This window comes from Leptodactylus fuscus, chromosome 1 (assembly GCF_031893055.1).
Source record: "Leptodactylus fuscus isolate aLepFus1 chromosome 1, aLepFus1.hap2, whole genome shotgun sequence".
NCBI lineage: Eukaryota > Metazoa > Chordata > Amphibia > Anura > Leptodactylidae > Leptodactylus > Leptodactylus fuscus.
This window is the reverse complement of record NC_134265.1, coordinates 101,691,284-101,710,841: the sequence shown is the minus strand read 5'-3', so window position 1 is coordinate 101,710,841 and position 19,558 is coordinate 101,691,284. Positions and strand designations below refer to the sequence as shown.

General features: G+C 47.0%; 1 protein-coding gene across 1 annotated transcript in view; it reads left to right on the top strand.

Annotated features, from left to right (window-relative positions):
* The first annotated feature begins 1,356 nt into the window (after positions 1-1,356).
* STX2 (syntaxin 2) overlaps positions 1,357-19,558 on the top strand; it is a 55,300-nt gene continuing 37,098 nt past the window's right edge. Inside the window, exon 1 of the mRNA XM_075275046.1 lies at positions 1,357-1,549. Coding sequence (XP_075131147.1) covers positions 1,520-1,549 — 30 coding nt within the window. The 5' untranslated portion in view covers positions 1,357-1,519. The remainder of the gene's footprint in view (positions 1,550-19,558) is intronic.

Genomic DNA, 19,558 nt, shown 5'->3' with positions numbered 1-19,558 from the left:
TCCTTCCTTCAGCCGCATGTGTCAGTGAGAGAGGCGGGCAGAGAGCGGCGAGGGAGCGGAGGAGAAGGTAAGTTTAATGTGGAGGTGGAACGTGAATCTGGGGGCAGATGAAGGAGAGGACGGCATGACACTGGGGGCAGAGATGGAGAGGACGGCATGACACTGGGGGCAGAGATGTGAGGACATGAATCTGGGAGCAGAGATGGAGAGGACATGAATCTGGGGGCAGAGATGGGGGACATTAATCTGGGGGCAGAGATGGAGGGACATGAATCTGGGGGCAGAGATGGAGGGACAGGAATCTGGGGGAAGAGATGGAGGGACAGGAATCTGGGGGCAGAGATGTGGGACATGAATCTGGGGGCAGAGATGTGGGGACATGAATCTGGGGGCAGAGATGGAGAGACATGAATCTGGGGGCAGAGATGGAGAGGACATGAATCTGGGGGCAGAGATGGAGGGACATGAATCTGGGGGCAGAGATGGAGTGAACATGAAACTGGGGGCAGAGATGTGGGGACATGAATCTGGGGGCAGAGATGGAGTGAATATGAAACTGGGGGCAGAGATGTGGGGACATGAATCTGGGGGCAGAGATGGAGGGACATGAATCTGGGGGCAGAGATGTGGGGACATGAATCTGGGGGCAGAGATGTGGGGACATGAATCTGGGGGCAGAGATGGAGGGACATGAATCTGGGGGCAGAGATGGAAGAGGGACATGAAACTGGGGGCAGATGAAGGGTGTATATGAAACTGGGGGAGAGATAGAGGGGGGACATATAATTTACGGGTGACTGTAGGAGGATTATACTGTGTGCGGGCACATGAAAAATTAACGAGTGGGCGGAGTCAACACAAAAGTGGGTGGGGCTAAATTTGCCGCGGCGCGCTACGCTACATTTTGTCCCTCTTTCATTTCTTCAAAAGTTGGGAGGTATGGTTACGTCACTGAATGTAGCGACAAGTGTCTGACTTCTATTGATAAATATGCCCTATTATTATGCCACCAGTATGGCCACTTCACCTGATACACCTAGGAAACATTAATACTACACTATGCTGACTCACATTAGGGTCATTTTTTCATTCACCGTACTACTGGATCCTGGTACTGGTGTGGGTCTCAGGATGGGGAATTCTATGAATTGAGCACGTTACAGCTCTTTCTGTAAATTCTCTGCTGACCTGACTGGACGAGAAGCAGACCCCCGCTTTGCAGCCCGGCGTATGGAGGTTTATAACGGTGAAAGCCGGCTCTCCAGCGCCCCCTGCCGTTACACACGCCAGTGACATTACCACGCCTTCCCTTTCTCCCTTGTGTACCTCCGACATGGCAAAAGAAAAAAAAATAAGGGAGCGGACAGCGCGCGTGCGTAATAGCTCGCATTCCCCCTCCTGCTGTTACTCCCAACAGCGGTGGTTGCTGTGGTACCGGGTGGAGGGAAGTAGGCGGTAACCCTCCGGATAGACACCGGTAAACAAACTCCCTGGCTGGGGGTGAGCGGCAAGTACGGGCATGAGGGACCGTCTGACCGAGCTGTCAGCGGTAAGTGTTGTGCTGAGGACCGCTAGGAAGTAACGGTTCTGGGAGAGCGCGGTGTAATGGACGCGCCTGGGAGACAATTGTTGATCCTGTGGCTGTTGTGCCTGTGCTGTGGGTGCCGGGTTGTATAAATCTGCCTGTGTATGGCCTTATCTGTTCTAGTACACGAGGAGGTCACGTCTAGATACGTCAGATTGTGTGAGCTGTGCTGCAGATACATAACTTCATGTCAGCTGTGCACCTGTATTATACAGCATGTCCTTATTACAGGTGGAGGGAGACTTGTGGTATCTGCTGCCTGTACAATATACAAAGTCCATGTACAGACACATGTGTATGGATGCGACTGCGCTGTCCCTGGGCGCTGCTTCTAGGAACTATTAGCAGGGCGGAGGTAGCTCTGATGTCCTTATACTTTTATTATATTAGATCTGACCTCGTGACTGGAATAGCTTCACATGGCTGTGGGAGATGTGAGGTGTGGCGGCTCTAATGTCACAGGAATGTGCAGCGTGTCAGTATTGTGTCCGCTACGTGTTGTGTCCTAGCACTGACAATACAATTCACACTAGGGTCGGCCCTCCACCCTTATGGTCACACCACTAAAATAGTGGCAACGCATGAAGTTTGTCAGACCCTATTGTCTATAAAGGGATATATGTGCGGGTGTCTGGTAACTGAAATCCACAGAGTCAGGCTGCGGTCACACCTGCGTTGGGTGACTGTTCTGGACTTTTCTCTTCACTAGTTTCGTACGGAAACCTGAACGCTAGTTGGAAAAAGTCTTCCATGCAGGACTTTTACCTCCACTCTGTTTTTCAGGGAGACACTGCGATGGAGACTTTGGCGAAGATGTGGATGTAGCCTTACTCTTCATTAGTTACATTATCGTATAGCTTCTGACATGACTGATGGTAAAAGATAGTATTTGGGGTGGTCTAGGCACAACTATTCACTAGGCCCATGCGCCTTATAATTGGTGGCCCTACAGTTTATACGGTATTATGTTTACACACAGGAATTTGGAGCTGATTTTCAGGAGCCTGATATCTCCCTTCCATTGGTTCAGTAGGAGGCAGTGACGTTTCTTCATTCAATATCCTGCTTGATATTGCTCCAGTATCCATGTTAGAATCACTGTGGCTCGATGCCTCATTTGTGACTCGTCCCAATGTATGTGAGGCTGATCGGTGTGGAAAGACATCTTTCCGCCGTCGAGAGAAGAATTTGAGGCAGAAGACAACCTCAAATTCCTCCGCGTGAACTGGCCTATAGCTCCAATATTCTGAATATAATCTGTAGGATTTTCTTTCTTTGTCAAAGATGCAAACTGACCTAAGTAGCATAAAGAAGGAAATCCTTTGCAGGAAATTATTTCCTTCTTCTGTTGACTTTTTTTTTTTTGGAGGGAAGTGAAAGGGGATATAGATCACAGATGTAGTAGTCTAAAGCTGGCAGTAAGTATTAGAACATGATCACAGATGCTTTTCAAGGAACATCCACAGCAGAAACCTCAGGCTGAGCCCAGGATATTTACTGTTTGGCCCCATTCTTTGTGACTAATCCATGTGTCTACCTGCCATAGTCTTTGCCTCAAGAATTGTCAAGTCATTTCACTACTTTTTTGCGTAATGAGGATTTCCAATGCACACCTAGAGAAAGTCCACACTGATCTGAAATACCGACATCAATTTAAAAAAATGGGATGTAGAGTACGTGTTTGTTACTCTCAGTGCAGAATATTCACAGAAAGGCACGCTGAATTCCAATGTACAATGTCCAATTTTTCTTATTGTGTCACCAAAATTATTTATACCGTATCCATAGAGCAAGGAATATGTTGTTGATCGGTGGGAGCCCAAATTTTTCTAGTGCGAGTTATAACAAATCTAACCAGTCAAGAAAAGAAAATCGGCAAGCAGGGTCCAAAAAGTGCCTCAGCTTTGGCACTAAAGATTTGCCACTTGTATACCAGTTATCTGGCATAGGTTTTGATAAATTTACTCTGTTTAAACTTGGCCCCCATTCACGGGTTGACCCTGCTGTTATATCTTATGTGCCTATTCATAGCAGTATACAGCTGGACTGCCCCTGTAAAAGCACACCATCAGTGGCATAACTACCGTGGTAACGGCTGCCACAGGGCCCGGGACATTAGGGGGCGCGGCAACAGCCGCTACCGCTGCGTTTTTTTCTTAAGCAGTTACCGGCTGGAGTTATTCCAGCCGGTAACAGGCCCTATTTACTTACTGATCCGGGCCGGGATCGGTAAGTGACGCTGCAGGCCCAACAAAGACTATCATTATACTCGGGGGGGGGGGGGTCTGCAAAGGAGGAGGCCGGAGAGAGGTAAGAAACATAAAAAACTGTTACTTACCTCTCCACGATACGGGCAGGCTTCAGGCCTAGATGTCTGCTGTCTCTGACATCACATGAACCCAGCCTGCGTCCCGGGTCATGTGACGTCCGACGTCATTGAAGAAGGATGACAGCAGAGGACTGTAGTGGAGACGGGACAGGTAAGTAACAGTGTTTTTTTTTTTTAATGTTTTTATTCCCCCTGAGTCTCCAATTATTATACTCTGGGGTCTAAAAAGACCCCAGAGTATAATAATTGTTTATGGGTGTCGAAAGTGGAGCATAATGCTGAGTGCAGGGTCGACTATGGGACATAATAGTGTGTGCAGGGGCCACTAAGGGACATAATACTGTGTGCAGGGGCAAGTGAGGGACATAATACTGTGTACATTGGCCACTAAGGGACATAATACTGTGTGCAGGGGCCATCAAGAGACATAATACTGTGTGCAGGGGCATAATGGAGCACGCAGAAATGCGGAGGAGGGGGTCAGTAGGGGGGCCCCATGTCAAAAGTTCACCACGGGGCCCCGCCATTCCTAGTTACGCCACTGCACACCACCATTGTCTGCTAGAATATATCCCCAAAACCCAACCAAGTGTAGTACTATGTAAAACTCTTTGAGGCTACCTTCACACAATATTTTTTAAAAATACAAATGACCAGAGTTTCTTAATGTTTTGTATGTTGTTTTTTTTGCGTGTGTTTTTCTTGCCATCTGTCCATGCAGGCACTGTATTTCAGCTTATTGCTCTATATTGTAGACCTTGTGCCCTGTTTCTATACAATTTAGCATCCCTTTACAAACAAAACCATATTGACAGGACAGTCTCCTCCTGTTCTCAGCCGTGACAGTCTCTTGTAAGAACAGGCCTCAGAGTAATTGGTACCATGAGCCAGGGAAATAATAAGCTAATGCTGTTATATATGCCTGCATAGTAACTCTTTGCTGCAATTTCTGGCCGTAAGACTACATTGAATGCCACAGATTGTGTAAAAATATCTGCAGTTTAGACACTTATCTACCAAGACTCCTCTGCACACTGGAGAACAAAGTTCTGTCTCTGTACTCCCAGAGTGTGGGGGAAGGGCAGTAATCGATCAGGTTTCACTCTGTAGGATTCCTCTTTGGGAGATTCTGGTTTCTCCTCAGCTATGATACACATCTGCATTTCTACAGTGTTAGTGGAAGATGAGAATCACAAAGTGTCAGTGATTTTTTTTTTTTTTTTTTTTTGCAAGAGTATTGTAGATGTTGCTGCCTAATCTGTGTAATGACTGGGGCTGAGTTATATGGAGATTGGCACTGTCTTGGCTTACTACAGTCAGGACTCTGAGGCCCCTATTATCTAATGAGGAGATGTGGTGTTGACCATCGACTCCTTTATTTTTTCACAGCCCAACTACTTCTTCATTAATGTCCGATAGCCATAGTCAGACAGAGACAGTAAAGCTTCATTCATTCAAAGCAAGTGATTAAGTTCCAAAGATAGTAAATATCAACTTATCACGCATCTAATTAATTATACCACATCAATAATTGTTTGATATAAAGTTGTTTAATTATATATTATTTAAAGGAATTCTATCATTAGAATTTATTTTTTCAGGCCTACCGCGTTGGAATAGCCTTAAGAAAGGCTATTCTTCCCCTACATTTAGAAGTCTTCTCCGTTCTGGTGATATTCCTGGTTTTCACCATATGCAAATGAGTCTACAAACAGCACTGGGGGCGGTCTCACTGCACTCAAACAGCACTGGGGTCATCCCCTGTGCTGCCTGCAGTCTCTCCAGTGACGCCATCCATCTTCTTCTCGAGACCGCCTCTTCTCCCCGTCTTCAACAGAAAGCGCCAACTGCGCATTTGCGGCAGCTATTTTCCTGTGGCTGAGCGGACAATGGTGTAAGAGGCCACAGGAAAATGGTCGCCGCAAGTGCACTTAGACCAGGATACTCAACTATTTTTAGTAAAGGTACATTGGCGCATTACAAAATCTGTGATAAACCACCCTAGGCGCCAGTTCCGGATCCCAGGTGCAGACAGAAAAGGGGACAGTAGCACCCCAAAGTCAGCTCTAGGACGACAAGACAGGTAAGTATGATGGGGTGGGGAGGGGGCTGGGGGACTGAGGTAGGTAGGTAGGCTAGGGCCAGTAGTCCGTGGGCTAGCTAGGGAAACCGGGTGAGGGAGGAATGAGAGGGGGATCTGATTGAACTATGGTGCATCATGGTAGTTGTAGTCTAAGGCAGCAGGAAGCTACCCATGTAAACAAATGCAGAGGACACCAGAGAAATTCAGAAATCACTCAAAACACCGTGAAAGGTATTTGGGTGCACTTAATGCGATCAATAGGTTAATAACAGACCTTTTTTAAAAATAATTTTTTTGCCAGGAAAACCCCTTTAAGGTGTAAGAGTTTATGGTCTAGTACACACATTATGAAAAAGATGCATTTTATTATTGCAGGTTTTGCAGATATCCATATGCTGCCTGTGCCCCTCAAATCTATAATTTACTTCAGTGACCCTGGCTACAAAAAAGACAGGAATAGAACCTGTCATGGATTTTTGCAACGGGCTCACAACCCCATACATGGATCCATGATAATACACCAGCATGTAAATGGGCCATAGAATATAATGGGTCAGTCAACTAGCCGTAAACAACATGACTAATACACTGTGACAATACCTACCATAAATGAGGTTTTATGAGTTCACAATATTGATGGTCCAACCCTGGGCAGCCCTGCTGATCAGCACTTTAATACAATGTTTGGTCCTCATCATTCGTGATTTCCAATTTGTCAGATTTGTTGCTTTCTCATCTCTATACGTGTATGTTAAGACTTCTTCCTATTGTTGATGTGTACAATATATGTTTTATCCTTGGGATTTATGGTATACGAGAGAAATATTGTTGGTATGGTAGTCAGTGAACAGTACACTGGATGTGAGATAACATGGATGATGAGCCCTGACAGAGAGCCAGGGTTACTTGTGCTGAGCTACAGATACCGGCAGTAAGTAAGGGTGTGGCGGTAACGTTCGCAGTTATAGTCATGCCATGAGCTGACTTGTCAGAACTAACTGATGCTCTAGTTGTTGAAAGGCTGAGCTCAGACAGAATTACGTTTCTTAAAGGCATCTTTTATTGTTTTGTACAAACCTTTTTAATTTTATATTGAACATTTTTTTGAAAAAATGCCATGGACTCCAAACATACCATTAAACCACAAGAAATGAAAAAGTAAAGCTTTGGTAAGGGAGCATTCACACTACCATCATTGTCTGACAGGTAGTGTCCGCTGCTAGTGTCCATTCAAAATCTCACACGGACATTAGCAGCGGACACTAGCTGTATCCGTGACATTTTTCATTCATTTAAATGGCGATCGGGTGCGTTCTTTTACTGTCCGTGTCTGTCCTTAACTGTCCGTTTGTAAAGATGGCCGACTTTTCAAGTGGACAGAAAAAACCTACATGTCGGGTTTTGCTGTCCACTTGAAAAGTCGGACATCTTTAGAAACAGACACTTAAGGACAGGCACGGAGTGCAAAAGAACGCACCCGATCACCATTTAAATGAATGAAAAATGTCATGGACACAGCTAGTGTCCGCTGCTAATGTCCGTGCAAGATTTTGAACTGACACTAGCAGCGGACACTACCTGTCGGACAATGACGGTAGTGTGAACACCCCCTTACTCAGCCGTTGCTGCTATGTGTCTGGGCTTGGCAGGCATCATCTCTTGATCTCACTCGTCATCACCTATTGATGTCCCTGCTTCTGGAGTTGGTTATGTTTGTCAGAAAACTGTGGGGCGGAGTCTCTAAGGATTCCACCTTAAAGAGGACCTTTCACCATATCCGGGCACATGCAGTGTTATATACTGCCGGAAAGCTGACAGTGCGCTGAATTCAGCGCACTGTCGGCTTTCCCGATCTGTGCCCGGTGTGAAGAGCTTACGGTCCGGTACCGTAGCTCTTCTATGGTCAGAAGGGCGTTTCTGACCATTAGCCAGAGACGTCCTTCTGCCTCGCGGCGCCTATCGCGCTGTGCTGTGGAGCGGGGAGGAACACCCCCTCCCTCTGCTCACAGCGCTCGTCCATAGACGAGTATTATCAGGAGAGGGAGGGGGCGTGCTGCTTGCAGTATTTTTCTCTCCACATATTTCGTGCGGAAACCACACAGACCCCATTATAGTTTATGGGGTCCACGGCTTTCCCAGGTCACCACTTTTTAATGCTTAGATTTTTCCTTTCAGGGGGTCCTGAAGCAGACTCCCCAAACAGAAACCCAAATGCTACTGTAACCAGGTCTTAATTTGGTGCCACTTTAGACTTCCCAGGATAAATTTACATTGTCTAAATATTAGACAGGATTAGGAAATCCCCAGTATAGGTTGTACTTGGCATAGTACCTACTCAGGAACACTGCCTGCCCGCCCCATGACTCTGCTCTTCCACGTTGGTATACAAGCCAGTGTTCCATGCCATGGACAGAGATAACATAAGCATGTTGCTCAGACTCTTTCCAGGCTTCAGTTCAGGTGTCATGTTCTCATGATAGGATGTGCCTATAGTAGACTCTGAGATCCCACTGTAGATAATGGCTCATTTTCACCTTTGGGCTAGGGGAAGGATATCCTGTTCCTTAGGGGTATGTATTTTAGGGAAGCTGCCAGTCTTTGAGTCTGGTGTTTCCTCATGCTTCCTACTTGTTCCCCCAGAGTTCTCTGTGGAGTCTGTCTCATTCTTGTCTGGCAGCCTTGGCCTGGAGGTTTCTCCCCATCCTGGATGGATTGTTATGCCTGCTGACATATGGCCTCTTGGGCTTTTGTGTTGGTTGACTTAGAATTCATCCATTGGAATATGTAGCTGGGATTCTTTTCAATATGTTCTGTTGAAAACATTTTTTTCTCCTACAATCATTCCTACTGGCATGTGTCCAGGTATTTTAAGTCGCAGTCCTAGTTGTCTAGGCAGATGTTAGGCCCCATAAAATCTTTCTTATGGGTAAGCCCTTTCTTGGATCCTCTAGGACAGAGATTTCCTCCTGAGAACGGAGGTTCTGCTATGGGTTTTCTCAGGAATTCTGGAAGCTTTCTGTTCTCTTAGCCTTAGTTAATCCATAGAGACGGCACTAGTTTAGTTTTGTATGGATGCAGTTTGGACTGGATGCAGCTGCAGATACATATAAATATCCCATTCCCTTTAATATCTCTGGAAATGATACAGGTGGAACTGCATCCTGAGAATCTACTTTCATATGCACAAGAAGAAAGTTTCTTTGTTTTCTAATACTCAGTATATAACTGCTAGAAGTGACCTTCCCCCAGTCTTATACCTTCTGCTTTACATACAAGCTTATACTCTGTACTTGGAGAGAAGCAGAGCACAGCTGTCTATAGAGAAGCAATGGAAAGAATAAAATAATGCAGGATTTTTGAGAAAGGAGCCAAAATGTATTAATAATAGAGATGAGCGAACACTAAAATGTTCGAGGTTCGAAATTCGAATCGAACAGCTGCTCACTGTTCGTGTGTTCGAACGGGTTTCGAACCCCATTATAGTCTATGGGGAACATATACTCGTTAAGGGGGAAACCCAAATCCGTGTCTGGAGGCTCACCAAGTCCACTATGACACCCCAGGAAATGATGCCAACACCTCTGGAATGACACTGGGACAGCAGGGGAAGCATGTCTGGGGGCATCTAACACACCAAAGACCTTCTATTACCCCAACATCACAGCCTAACAACTACACACTTTCCACATTCCAAAAAACCTCTATCAAAGTGGGAAAATACCTGGAAACCTTCTTTACTCCCCAAATGGATGAACACAAACCCCAATTTAAGCTCAACAAACAGTAACAACCACCCCTTTAAATCACGTTCCCCATGACAACCACGGATGGAATAGACAATGGGAAATCCAAAAGCCCTCACCCTTAACTGTCATTTTGAGTGTGTGTGTGTGTGTGTGTGAGTGATGTGGTAAGACCTTCCAAAATTCACTTTTCTAGCCCTTAACATGAGCCCTTCCAAACAAAGTTACAGGACCTTAAGCTGAGCTACCAGCAGAGATTGAGGCCCTTGGCATGAGTAGAGCCTTGCACCAGCAGTGTTTTTGGCACTTAGGGTGAGTTGAGCCTTGTACCAGCGTGTGTCCCTTAACATCAGGCGAGCCCTTAGTTCTGCACTTTGCACAAAAGTTCAACATTAACCTTAGTAGCCTTAGTAGGCCCGAGAACCAGGAACAGGTCTTGCAATGGCTGTCGGATAACGCTTAAAGCACATTCTCCACCAGCCAGTCAGCCTCTACCTCCTCTTACCCAACAGTCTTGTCCTCCTTCCACCCAAAATTCCCAATCTTCCCAGAACAATAACCCCAACTGTCCCTGCTCCCCAGAGCTGTTCTCCCTTCCTTTGACTGTACCGCAACCTGCCCCTCCATTTCGCGATTCCACGGACCTAACAGACGAGTATCTGTGTCCAGATGCTCAAACACTAGAGTCTCCTCCATCTCCGGTCGATTTGGTGGCGGATGACCAGCAACCCACCCTCATCGACGACGATGAGACGCAGTTGCTGTCAGGGCAGCCAGTTGACATGCGCATTGTGCAGGAGGAGGAGGCGAGACAGGAGTTGGAAGAGGAGGTGGTGGACGACGAGGACACCGACCCCACCTGGACAAGGCGGATGTCAAGCTGGGAAAGTAGTGTGGATGTTGAGGCAGGTGCAGCACCAAAAAGGGTAGCTAGAGGCAGAGACATGTCCAGAGGCAGAGGTCAGCTGCTTTGCCGAAGCCAGGCCAGACCCGGAATGTCCGAAGATGTTCCCTTTTGTACCCAGCCCAGAAAAACTCCCCCATCGAGGGCACGTTTCTCGAAGGTGTAGAGTTTTTTCAAGGAATGCGCCGAGGACAGATATAGTGTCGTCTACACAATTTGCCTCTCGAAATCGAGTAGGGGCCCTGAGAAGAGCAACCTGTCCACCACTTCAATGCACCGTCATTTGGAATCCAAGCACTGGAATCAGTGGCAGGCAGCAACGGCAGGACAAACGTCGCCCGCCATTCATGCCACTGCCTCTGCTCACAGTGCTGGCGATGCACTCCAGAGGACGAGCCAGGACATCACTTCATCTGCCTCCGCCACTTTGTTGACTTCTCCCTCATCCTCCCCTGTTTCTGTCTTATCGCCTTCTCCTGCACCATCAAAGGCACCATCAGGCGCTTCTTTACAACAACCCACCATCTCTCAGACATTGGAGCGCCGGCAGAAATACACCGCTAACCACCCACCCACGCAAGCCTAGAACGCCAACATCGCTAAACTGCTGGCCCAGGAGATGTTGGCGTTCCGGCTTGTTGAAACTCCCGCCTTCCCGGACCTGATGGCAACTGTGGCACCTCACTATGCCGTCCCTAGCCGTCACAACTTCTCCCGGTGTGGCGTCCCCGCCTTGCACCAGCACGTGTCACTCAACATCAGGTGGGCCCTTAGTTCCGCGCTTTGCTGCAAGGTCCACTTGACCACCGACACTTGGACAAGCGCATGTGGTCAGGGATGCTGCTTATCTTTAAGGACAGGCAGGGTGAATGTGGTGGAGTCTGGTCCCGGGGTGCAAACTGAGGTACCCTATCTCCTCTCCCAGGCCAAAATTCATGGCAGGAGTAGACTGAAACCCTACGATGCTGCAACCTCCACCCCAGCTACTAGCGGCAAACGCTAAAACACTGGTGTGGGGAGACGTCAGCAGGCCGTGCTGAAGCTCATCAGCTTGGGGGACAGACAGCACAGTGCCTCCAAGGTCAGGGATGCCATCCTGGCTGAGATGACATTTTTTTTTTCCCTGCTACACCTGGGGCCTGGCATTTTTACGCCTGTGATAATGGCTGGAACCTGGTAGTGGCTCTGGAGCTTGCCAGCTTCCAACACGTTCCATGTTTGGCCCACGTCTAACCTAGTGGTGCAACGTTTTTTGAAAACCTACCCAAATGTACCGAAGCTACTGTTGAAAATGCGGCGCTTGTGCGCCCACTTTTGCAAGTGTACAGGAGTCGCTGCTAGCCTAAAAACACTCTAGCAAGGCCTACATCTGTCCAAACACAGGCTGTTGTCCGTCATTCACACACGCTGAAACCCTACAATACCATATCTTGAGCAGGGTGTGTGAGCTGCACATACCTTTGGAGTTCCATCTACAAAACCCAAGGGTTCCTCAAAGTCAGCTCCCAAAGTTTCTGCACCATGAGTTTCCAGGGGTGGCAGAGTTATGGCTAGGGGCAGAGTCATGGATAGGGATGATGTCTAGGGGCAAAAGCAGTGTGGATGTGGAGGCAAGCTAAGCAGCAAAAACTGGGGGTACAAGCTAAGGCATGGACTGGGGTGATGTCTAGGGGCAAAAGCAGTGTGGATGTGGAGGCAAGCTAAGCAGCAAAAACTGGGGGTACAAGCTAAGGCATGGACTGGGGTGATGTCTAGGGGCAAAAGCAGTGTGGATGTGGAGGCAAGCTAAGCAGCAAAAACTGGGGGTACAAGCTAAGGCATGGACTGGGGTGATGTCTAGGGGCAAAAGCAGTGTGGATGTGGAGGCAAGCTAAGCAGCAAAAACTGGGGGTACAAGCTAAGGCATGGACTGGGGTGATGTCTAGGGGCAAAAGCAGTGTGGATGTGGAGGCAAGCTAAGCAGCAAAAACTGGGGGTACAAGCTAAGGCATGGACTGGGGTGATGTCTAGGGGCAAAAGCAGTGTGGATGTGGAGGCAAGCTAAGCAGCAAAAACTGGGGGTACAAGCTAAGGCATGGACTGGGGTGATGTCTAGGGGCAAAAGCAGTGTGGATGTGGAGGCAAGCTAAGCAGGGAAAAAGGTGGCTAGAGGCAAAGGGATGTCCAGAGGCAGAAGACAGCTGCATGACAGAAGCTAGACCTGAGCCAGCAAGGCCCAAGATGCCCTCTTTTCTAGCTTCCATAGAAAAATTCCCCCATCGAGGCCACGTTCCTTGCTGGGGGAGATAATTTCTAAATGTATAGGTCGAGGACAAACTGAGTGTGGTTTACACACTTTGCAATGCGACTCCCCATCTCCCAGGCCTTTCATTCCAGGCTAAAGTACAGCACAACCCACCCACATGCCCAAGGCTTCAACGGCCTCATCTCAAAAATTCTGGCCCAGGAGATGTTGGGGTCCCGGCTTGTGGACACTCTGCCCTTTTGGGCCTGCTGGCTACTGCGCCACCTCACTGTGCCGTCCACACCAGCACTTTTCCCCAAACATGAGGCGGTCCCTAAGTTCAGCGCTTTGCCCAAAAGTTCCACGTGACCAGCTATGAATGGACAAGTGCATGCGGACAGGGACGCTAACTTTTAATCTTGGCACAGTGGTTGAATGTACTTGAGGCATGTACCGGGTCGCAAAATGTGGTAGACTGACTTGTCTCCCCACACAACATTCCTGGGAGGAGGGCTGAAACACCACCCTCCTCCTCCGCTGTTAGATTGACCCCAGCTACGAGCTGGAAACGCAGCAACACTGGTGTGGGGAGACGTCAGCAGGCCGGGCTGAAGCTCATCAGCTTGGGGGACGGACAGCACACTGCCTCTGAGGTCAGGGATGCCATCCTGGATGAGATGGCAATTTGTTTATCCCCGCTGCCCCTGGGGCCAGGCTTTTTTGTCTTGTTGGAGGGCTCTGGAGCTTGCCAGCCTCCAACACGTTCCATGCCTGGCCCACGTGTTCAATCTAGTGGTGCAACGATTTTTAAAAACATACCCCAAATTAGCAGAGATAAGGGTGAAAGTGGGGCACTTGGACACCCACTTTCCCAAGTCTACAGTACCTGGAGCTAGCCGCAATACACTCCAGCAAGGCCTACATCTGCCTGAAGCACCTACTGTTGTGCGAGGTCACCACACGCTCAAACCCTAGATACCGTATGTTGAGCAGGGTGTGTGAGCAGCAGAGACCTTTGATGGAGTACCAGCTACAAAACCCAAGGGTTCCTCAGAGTCAGCTCCCTCACTTTCTGCACCATGAGTTTCCATGGGTGGCAGTTATGGATAGGGGTAATGTGTAGGGGCAAAAGCAGTGTGGATGTGGAGGCAAGCTAAGCATAAAAAACTGGGGGTAAAAGCAGAGGCATGGACTGGGGTGATGTCTAGGGGCAAAAGCAGTGTGGATGTGGCGGCAAGCAAAGCAGGGAAAATGGTGGCTAGAGGCAAAGGGATGTCCATAGGCAGCAAGGGCAAAGATGCAAAACTCTCCCCTGTTTCAAGAATTTTCCTGACTTGTCTCCCCACAAAACATTCCTGGGAGGAGGGCTGAAACACCACCCTCCTCCGCTGTTAGATTGACCCCAGCTACGAGCTGGAAACGCTGCAACACTGGTGTGGGGAGACGTCAGCGGGCCGTGCTGAAGCTCATCATCTTGGGGGCCAGACAGCACACTGCCTACAAAGTGAGTCATGCCATCCTCGATGAGACGGCAATGTGGTTTTTGCCACTGCACCTGGGCCCAGGCATGTTGTCATGTGTGATAATGGCTGTAACCTGGGATCGGCTCTGTAGCTTGGCAGCCTGCAACATATTCCATGCCTGGGCCACGTTTTTAACTCATTGCTGCTAATCTTTTTAAAAAGGTACCCCAATGTTCCTGAGCTACTGGTGAAAGTGTGGCGCTTGTGCGGATAGTTTTTAAAGTCTATAGTTGCCGCTGCTAGCCTCTATGCACTCCTACAACGCCTGTACCTGCTGGAACAACGGCTGTTGTGCGACGTCTCCACACTGCTGGCACTAAACATATCATATGTTGAGCAGAGTGTGTGAGCAGCACAGACCTTTGATGTAGTTCCAACTCCAAAACCCTCGGGTTCGTCAAAGTCAACTCCCTCAGTTGCTCAACCATGAGTGACCATGGGTGGCAGACTTATGTGAAATCCCATCCCATCCATTGCACTGGACTCAAAACATTAGCATGCGTTCAGCACAACTCCGGATATGGCAGCTGCGTTAAGATCCTTTGGGATCTTAGAAGTGGTGGTCCACTTCCAAAGGTGGTAATTTCAGTGCTGGAGTTGTCAATAGACAGTGTAACGGGAGTAGCTGAGGTATCACTGTCTTAACCACTTTTTGGCACAAAATTAACTTCCAAAGCCAAGTATGGTGCAAGTATACAGTCCTATGAAAAAGTTTGGGCACCCCTATTAATCTTAATCATTTTTAGTTCTAAATATTTTGGTGTTTGCAACAGCCATTTCAGTTTGATATATCTAATAACTGATGGACACAGTAATATTTCAGGATTGAAATGAGGTTTATTGTACTAACAGAAAATGCGCAATATGCATTAAACCAAAATTTGACCGATGCAAAAGTATGGGCACCTCAACAGAAAAGTGACATTAATATTTAGTAGATCCTCCTTTTGCAAAGATAACAGCCTCTAGTCGCTTCCTGTAGCTTTTAATCAGTTCCTGGATCCTGGATGAAGGTATTTTGGACAAACAATTCAAGTTCAGTTAAGTTAGATGGTCGCCGAGCATGGACAGCCCGCTTCAAATCATCCCACAGATGTTCAATGATATTCAGGTCTGGGGACTGGGATGGCCATTCCAGAACATTGTAATTGTTCCTCTGCATGAATGCCTGAGGATTTGGAGCGGTGTTTTGGATCATTGTCTTGCTGAAATATCCATCCCTGGCGTAACTTCAACTTCGTCACTGATTCTTGAACATTATTCTCAAGAATCTGCTGATACTGAGTGGAATCCATGCGACTCTCAACTTTAACAAGATTCCCGATGCCGGCATTGGCCACACAGCCCCAAAGCATGATGGAACCTCCACCAAATTTTACAGTGGGTAGCATGTGTTTTTCTTGGAATTTCTGTTTTTTTTTGGACGCCATGCATAACGCCTTTTTTTATAACCAAACAACTCAATTTTTGTTTCCAAAATGAAGCTGCCTTGTCCAAATGTGCTTTTTCATACCTCAGGCAACTCTATTTGTGGCGTACGTGCAGAAACGGCTTCTTTCTCATCACTCTCCCATACAGCTTCTATTTGTGCAAAGTGCGCTGTATAGTTGACCGATGCACAGTGACACCATCTGCAGCAAGATGATGCTGCAGCTCTTTGGAGGTGGTCTGTGGATTGTCCTTGACTGTTCTCACCATTCTTCTTCTCTGCCTTTCTGATATTTTTCTTGGCCTGCCACTTCTGGGCTTAACAAGAACTGTCCCTGTGGTCTTCCATTTCCTTACTATGTTCCTCACAGTGGAAACTGACAGGTTAAATCTCTGAGACAACTTTTTGTATCCTTCCCCTGAACAACTATGTTGAACAATCTTTGTTTTCAGATCATTTGAGAGTTGTTTTGAGTAGCCCATGATGCCACTCTTCAGAGGAGATTCAAATAGGAGATCAACTTGCAATTGGCCACCTTAAATACCTTTTCTTATGATTGGATACATCTGGCTATGAAGTTCAAAGCTCACTGAGGTTACAAAACCAATTTTGTGCTTCAGTAAGTCAGTAAAAAGTAGTTAGGGGAATTCAAATCAATAAAATGATAAGGGTGCCCATACTTTTGCACCGGTCAAATTTTGGTTTAATGCATATTGCACATTTTCTGTTAGTACAATAAACCTCATTTCAATCCTGAAATATTACTGTGTCCATCAGTTATTAGATATATCAAACTGAAATGGCTGTTGCAAACACCAAAATATTTAGAACTAAAAATGATTAAGATTAATAGGGGTGCCCAAACTTTTTCATAGGACTGTATGATGCAAGGACACCTACACACCTATCTCTGACACATTGGGGAGTTCACCCTCATGCGCCCTTTTGGCCTGCACCATCATGCGCCTCTTCCCAGCCACTCCACATCTCCCAAGCTTTTCATTGCAGGCAGAAGTACAACACAACCCACCCCCATGCCCAAGCCTTTAACAGCCTCATCGATAAACTGCTGGCCCTGGAGATGTTGGTGTTTGTTTATGCTTCTGGATACCCAGGCCTTCCGTCAGCAGATGGCAGCTGGGGCACCTCCCTATGCTGGGCCTAGCCGTTACTACTTCTCTTGGTGTGCTGTCCCTGCCTTGCGCCTGCATGTGTCCCATAACATCAGTCGGGCCCAGAGCTCTGCGCTTTGCTGCAAGGTCCACTTGACCACCGACACATGGACAAGCGCCTGTGGTCAGGGATGCTGCAGTGCTTATCTTTAATGACAGGCAGGGTGAATGTGGTGGAGTCTGGTCCCCGGGTGCAAACTGGGATGGCCTATCTCCTCTCCCAGGCCAAAATTCATGGCAGGAGTAGACTGAAACCCTACGATGCTGTAACCTCCACCCCAGCTACTAGCGGCAAACGCTGTAACACTGGTGTGGGGAGATGTCAGCAGGCCGTGCTGAAACTGATCAGCTTGGGGGACAGACAGCACAGTGCCTCCGAGGTCAGGGATGCCATCCTGGCTGAGATGGCATTTTTTTTTCCCTGCTACACCTGGGGCCTGGCATTTTTGCGCCTGTGATAATGGCTGGAACCTGGTAGCAGATCTGGAGCTTGCCAGACTCAAACACGGTCCACGCATGGCCCACGTTTTTCAACTTGTTGGTGCCATGTTTCTTTGCAACCTACACCATTGTGCATGATATACAGGTCAAAGTGGGGCCATTTTCGTAAGTGAGAACTAGCCTCTGCTAGATAGAAAACATTCAGAGCACACTCCTCTCATCTTCGCACCGTTGGCTGGCGGAGGAAGACGAGGGGGTTGGAGTGGCATCTGATGTCCCTGTCCCACACGAGGCTAGAGGGTGCACTTCAGTGCATCCCATTGCTTCACCACAAATGGTGTGAAGGGGAGTGGAAAATGGAGGAAATGGAGAGTGACCCTTACAGTTGGGGCCAGCAAAGGCATGCCAAGTAACACACTGGCACACATGGCTGACTTCATCTTGGGTTGCTTTTCAACACATATTTCACATCATGAAGAACAAATAATACTGGATTTTTACAAGCCTCGAACCCCGGTCTAGGTCTAATGTCTGTTCCTTTCTTATATTAGGGGAGAGGGAAAAAAATTTACTTCAGTGATACGTTTAGCGTACATAGACTGACTATTAATGTGTATCCCACTTAGTGTTGTTAGGGTTACACACCGTCACAACCTGGCTAAAGCTTCTATAGCTGTTAATAAAGTCAACATAACTTTACGGTATCCAAAAAGACAGCTGGTACCGACAGAGAGCAAGACAAATGTCAACCAAAGCTGTGAGCTCTGAACACCCACAGTGACTTTGGCGTCATCATCATTATAAGGGAGCGGGTGGTAATAAATAACTTGGCAGTGCCTAAAACCCAAAAAGCTTATACAACTATATTTACATTAAGATACACAAATGACACTTTTTAGTAGCATGTCATGAGACAAGCTGATAAGATCTTCCTTTGTGCAGTGCTATTTGAAAGTTAAACGCTGCCTTTATTTTAATTCTGGAGAAGGTGCAGACATTAGATTTAGAACATGTTGTCTTCATTGTCCAAATCCTCTATATAGGTAATGTGTTTTTCGGGCCGAGCTGTCTGGGAACGAGCTGGTGCAGCACTGACAACCTGGGTGAATATGGCAAGAGCCTGAGATGTAGGGTGAATGAATCCCCAAATTATTTGGGGAATTTCCACTCAGAAACTGGCACTATATACCAGTAGCAAAAATTGTGGGTGCACGTAACCCCAATATATTCTTTGAAATCCCAGTCAGACAATGGCACTATATGGCAGTAGCAAGAAATGAGGGTATTTGTAAACCCAATATATTCTTTGAATTCCCAGTCAGACAATGGCACTATATGGCAGTAGAAAGAAATGAGGGTATTTGTAATTCCAATATATTCTTTGAATTCCCAGTCAGACAATGGCAGTAGCAAGAAATGAGGGTATTTGTAACCCCAATATATTCTTTGAATTCCCAGTCAGACAATGGCACTATATGGCAGTAGCAAGAAATGAGGGTATTTGTAAACCCAATATATTCTTTGAATTCCCAGTCAGACAATGGCACTATATGGCAGTAGCAAAAAATGAGGGTATTTGTAAACCCAATATATTCTTTGAATTCCCAGTCAGACAATGGCACTATATGGCAGTAGCAAGAAATGAGGGTATTTGTAAACCCAATATATTCTTTGAATTCCCAGTCAGACAATGGCACTATATGGCAGTAGCAAGAAATGAGGGTATTTGTAAACCCAATATATTCTTTGAATTCCCAGTCAGACAATGGCAGTATATGGCAGTAGCAAGAAATGAGGGTATTTGTAAACCCAATATATTCTTTGAATTCCCAGTCAGACAATGGCACTATATGGCAGTAGCAAGAAATGAGGGTATTTGTAAACCCAATATATTCTTTGAATTCCCAGTCAGACAATGGCACTATATGGCAGTAGCAAGAAATGAGAGTATTTGTAAACCCAATATATTCTTTGAATTCCCAGTCAGACAATGGCACTATATGGCAGTAGCAAGAAATGAGAGTATTTGTAACCCCAATATATTCTTTGAATTCCCAGTCAGACAATGGCACTATATGGCAGTAGCAAGAAATGAGGGTATTTGTAAACCCAATATATTCTTTGA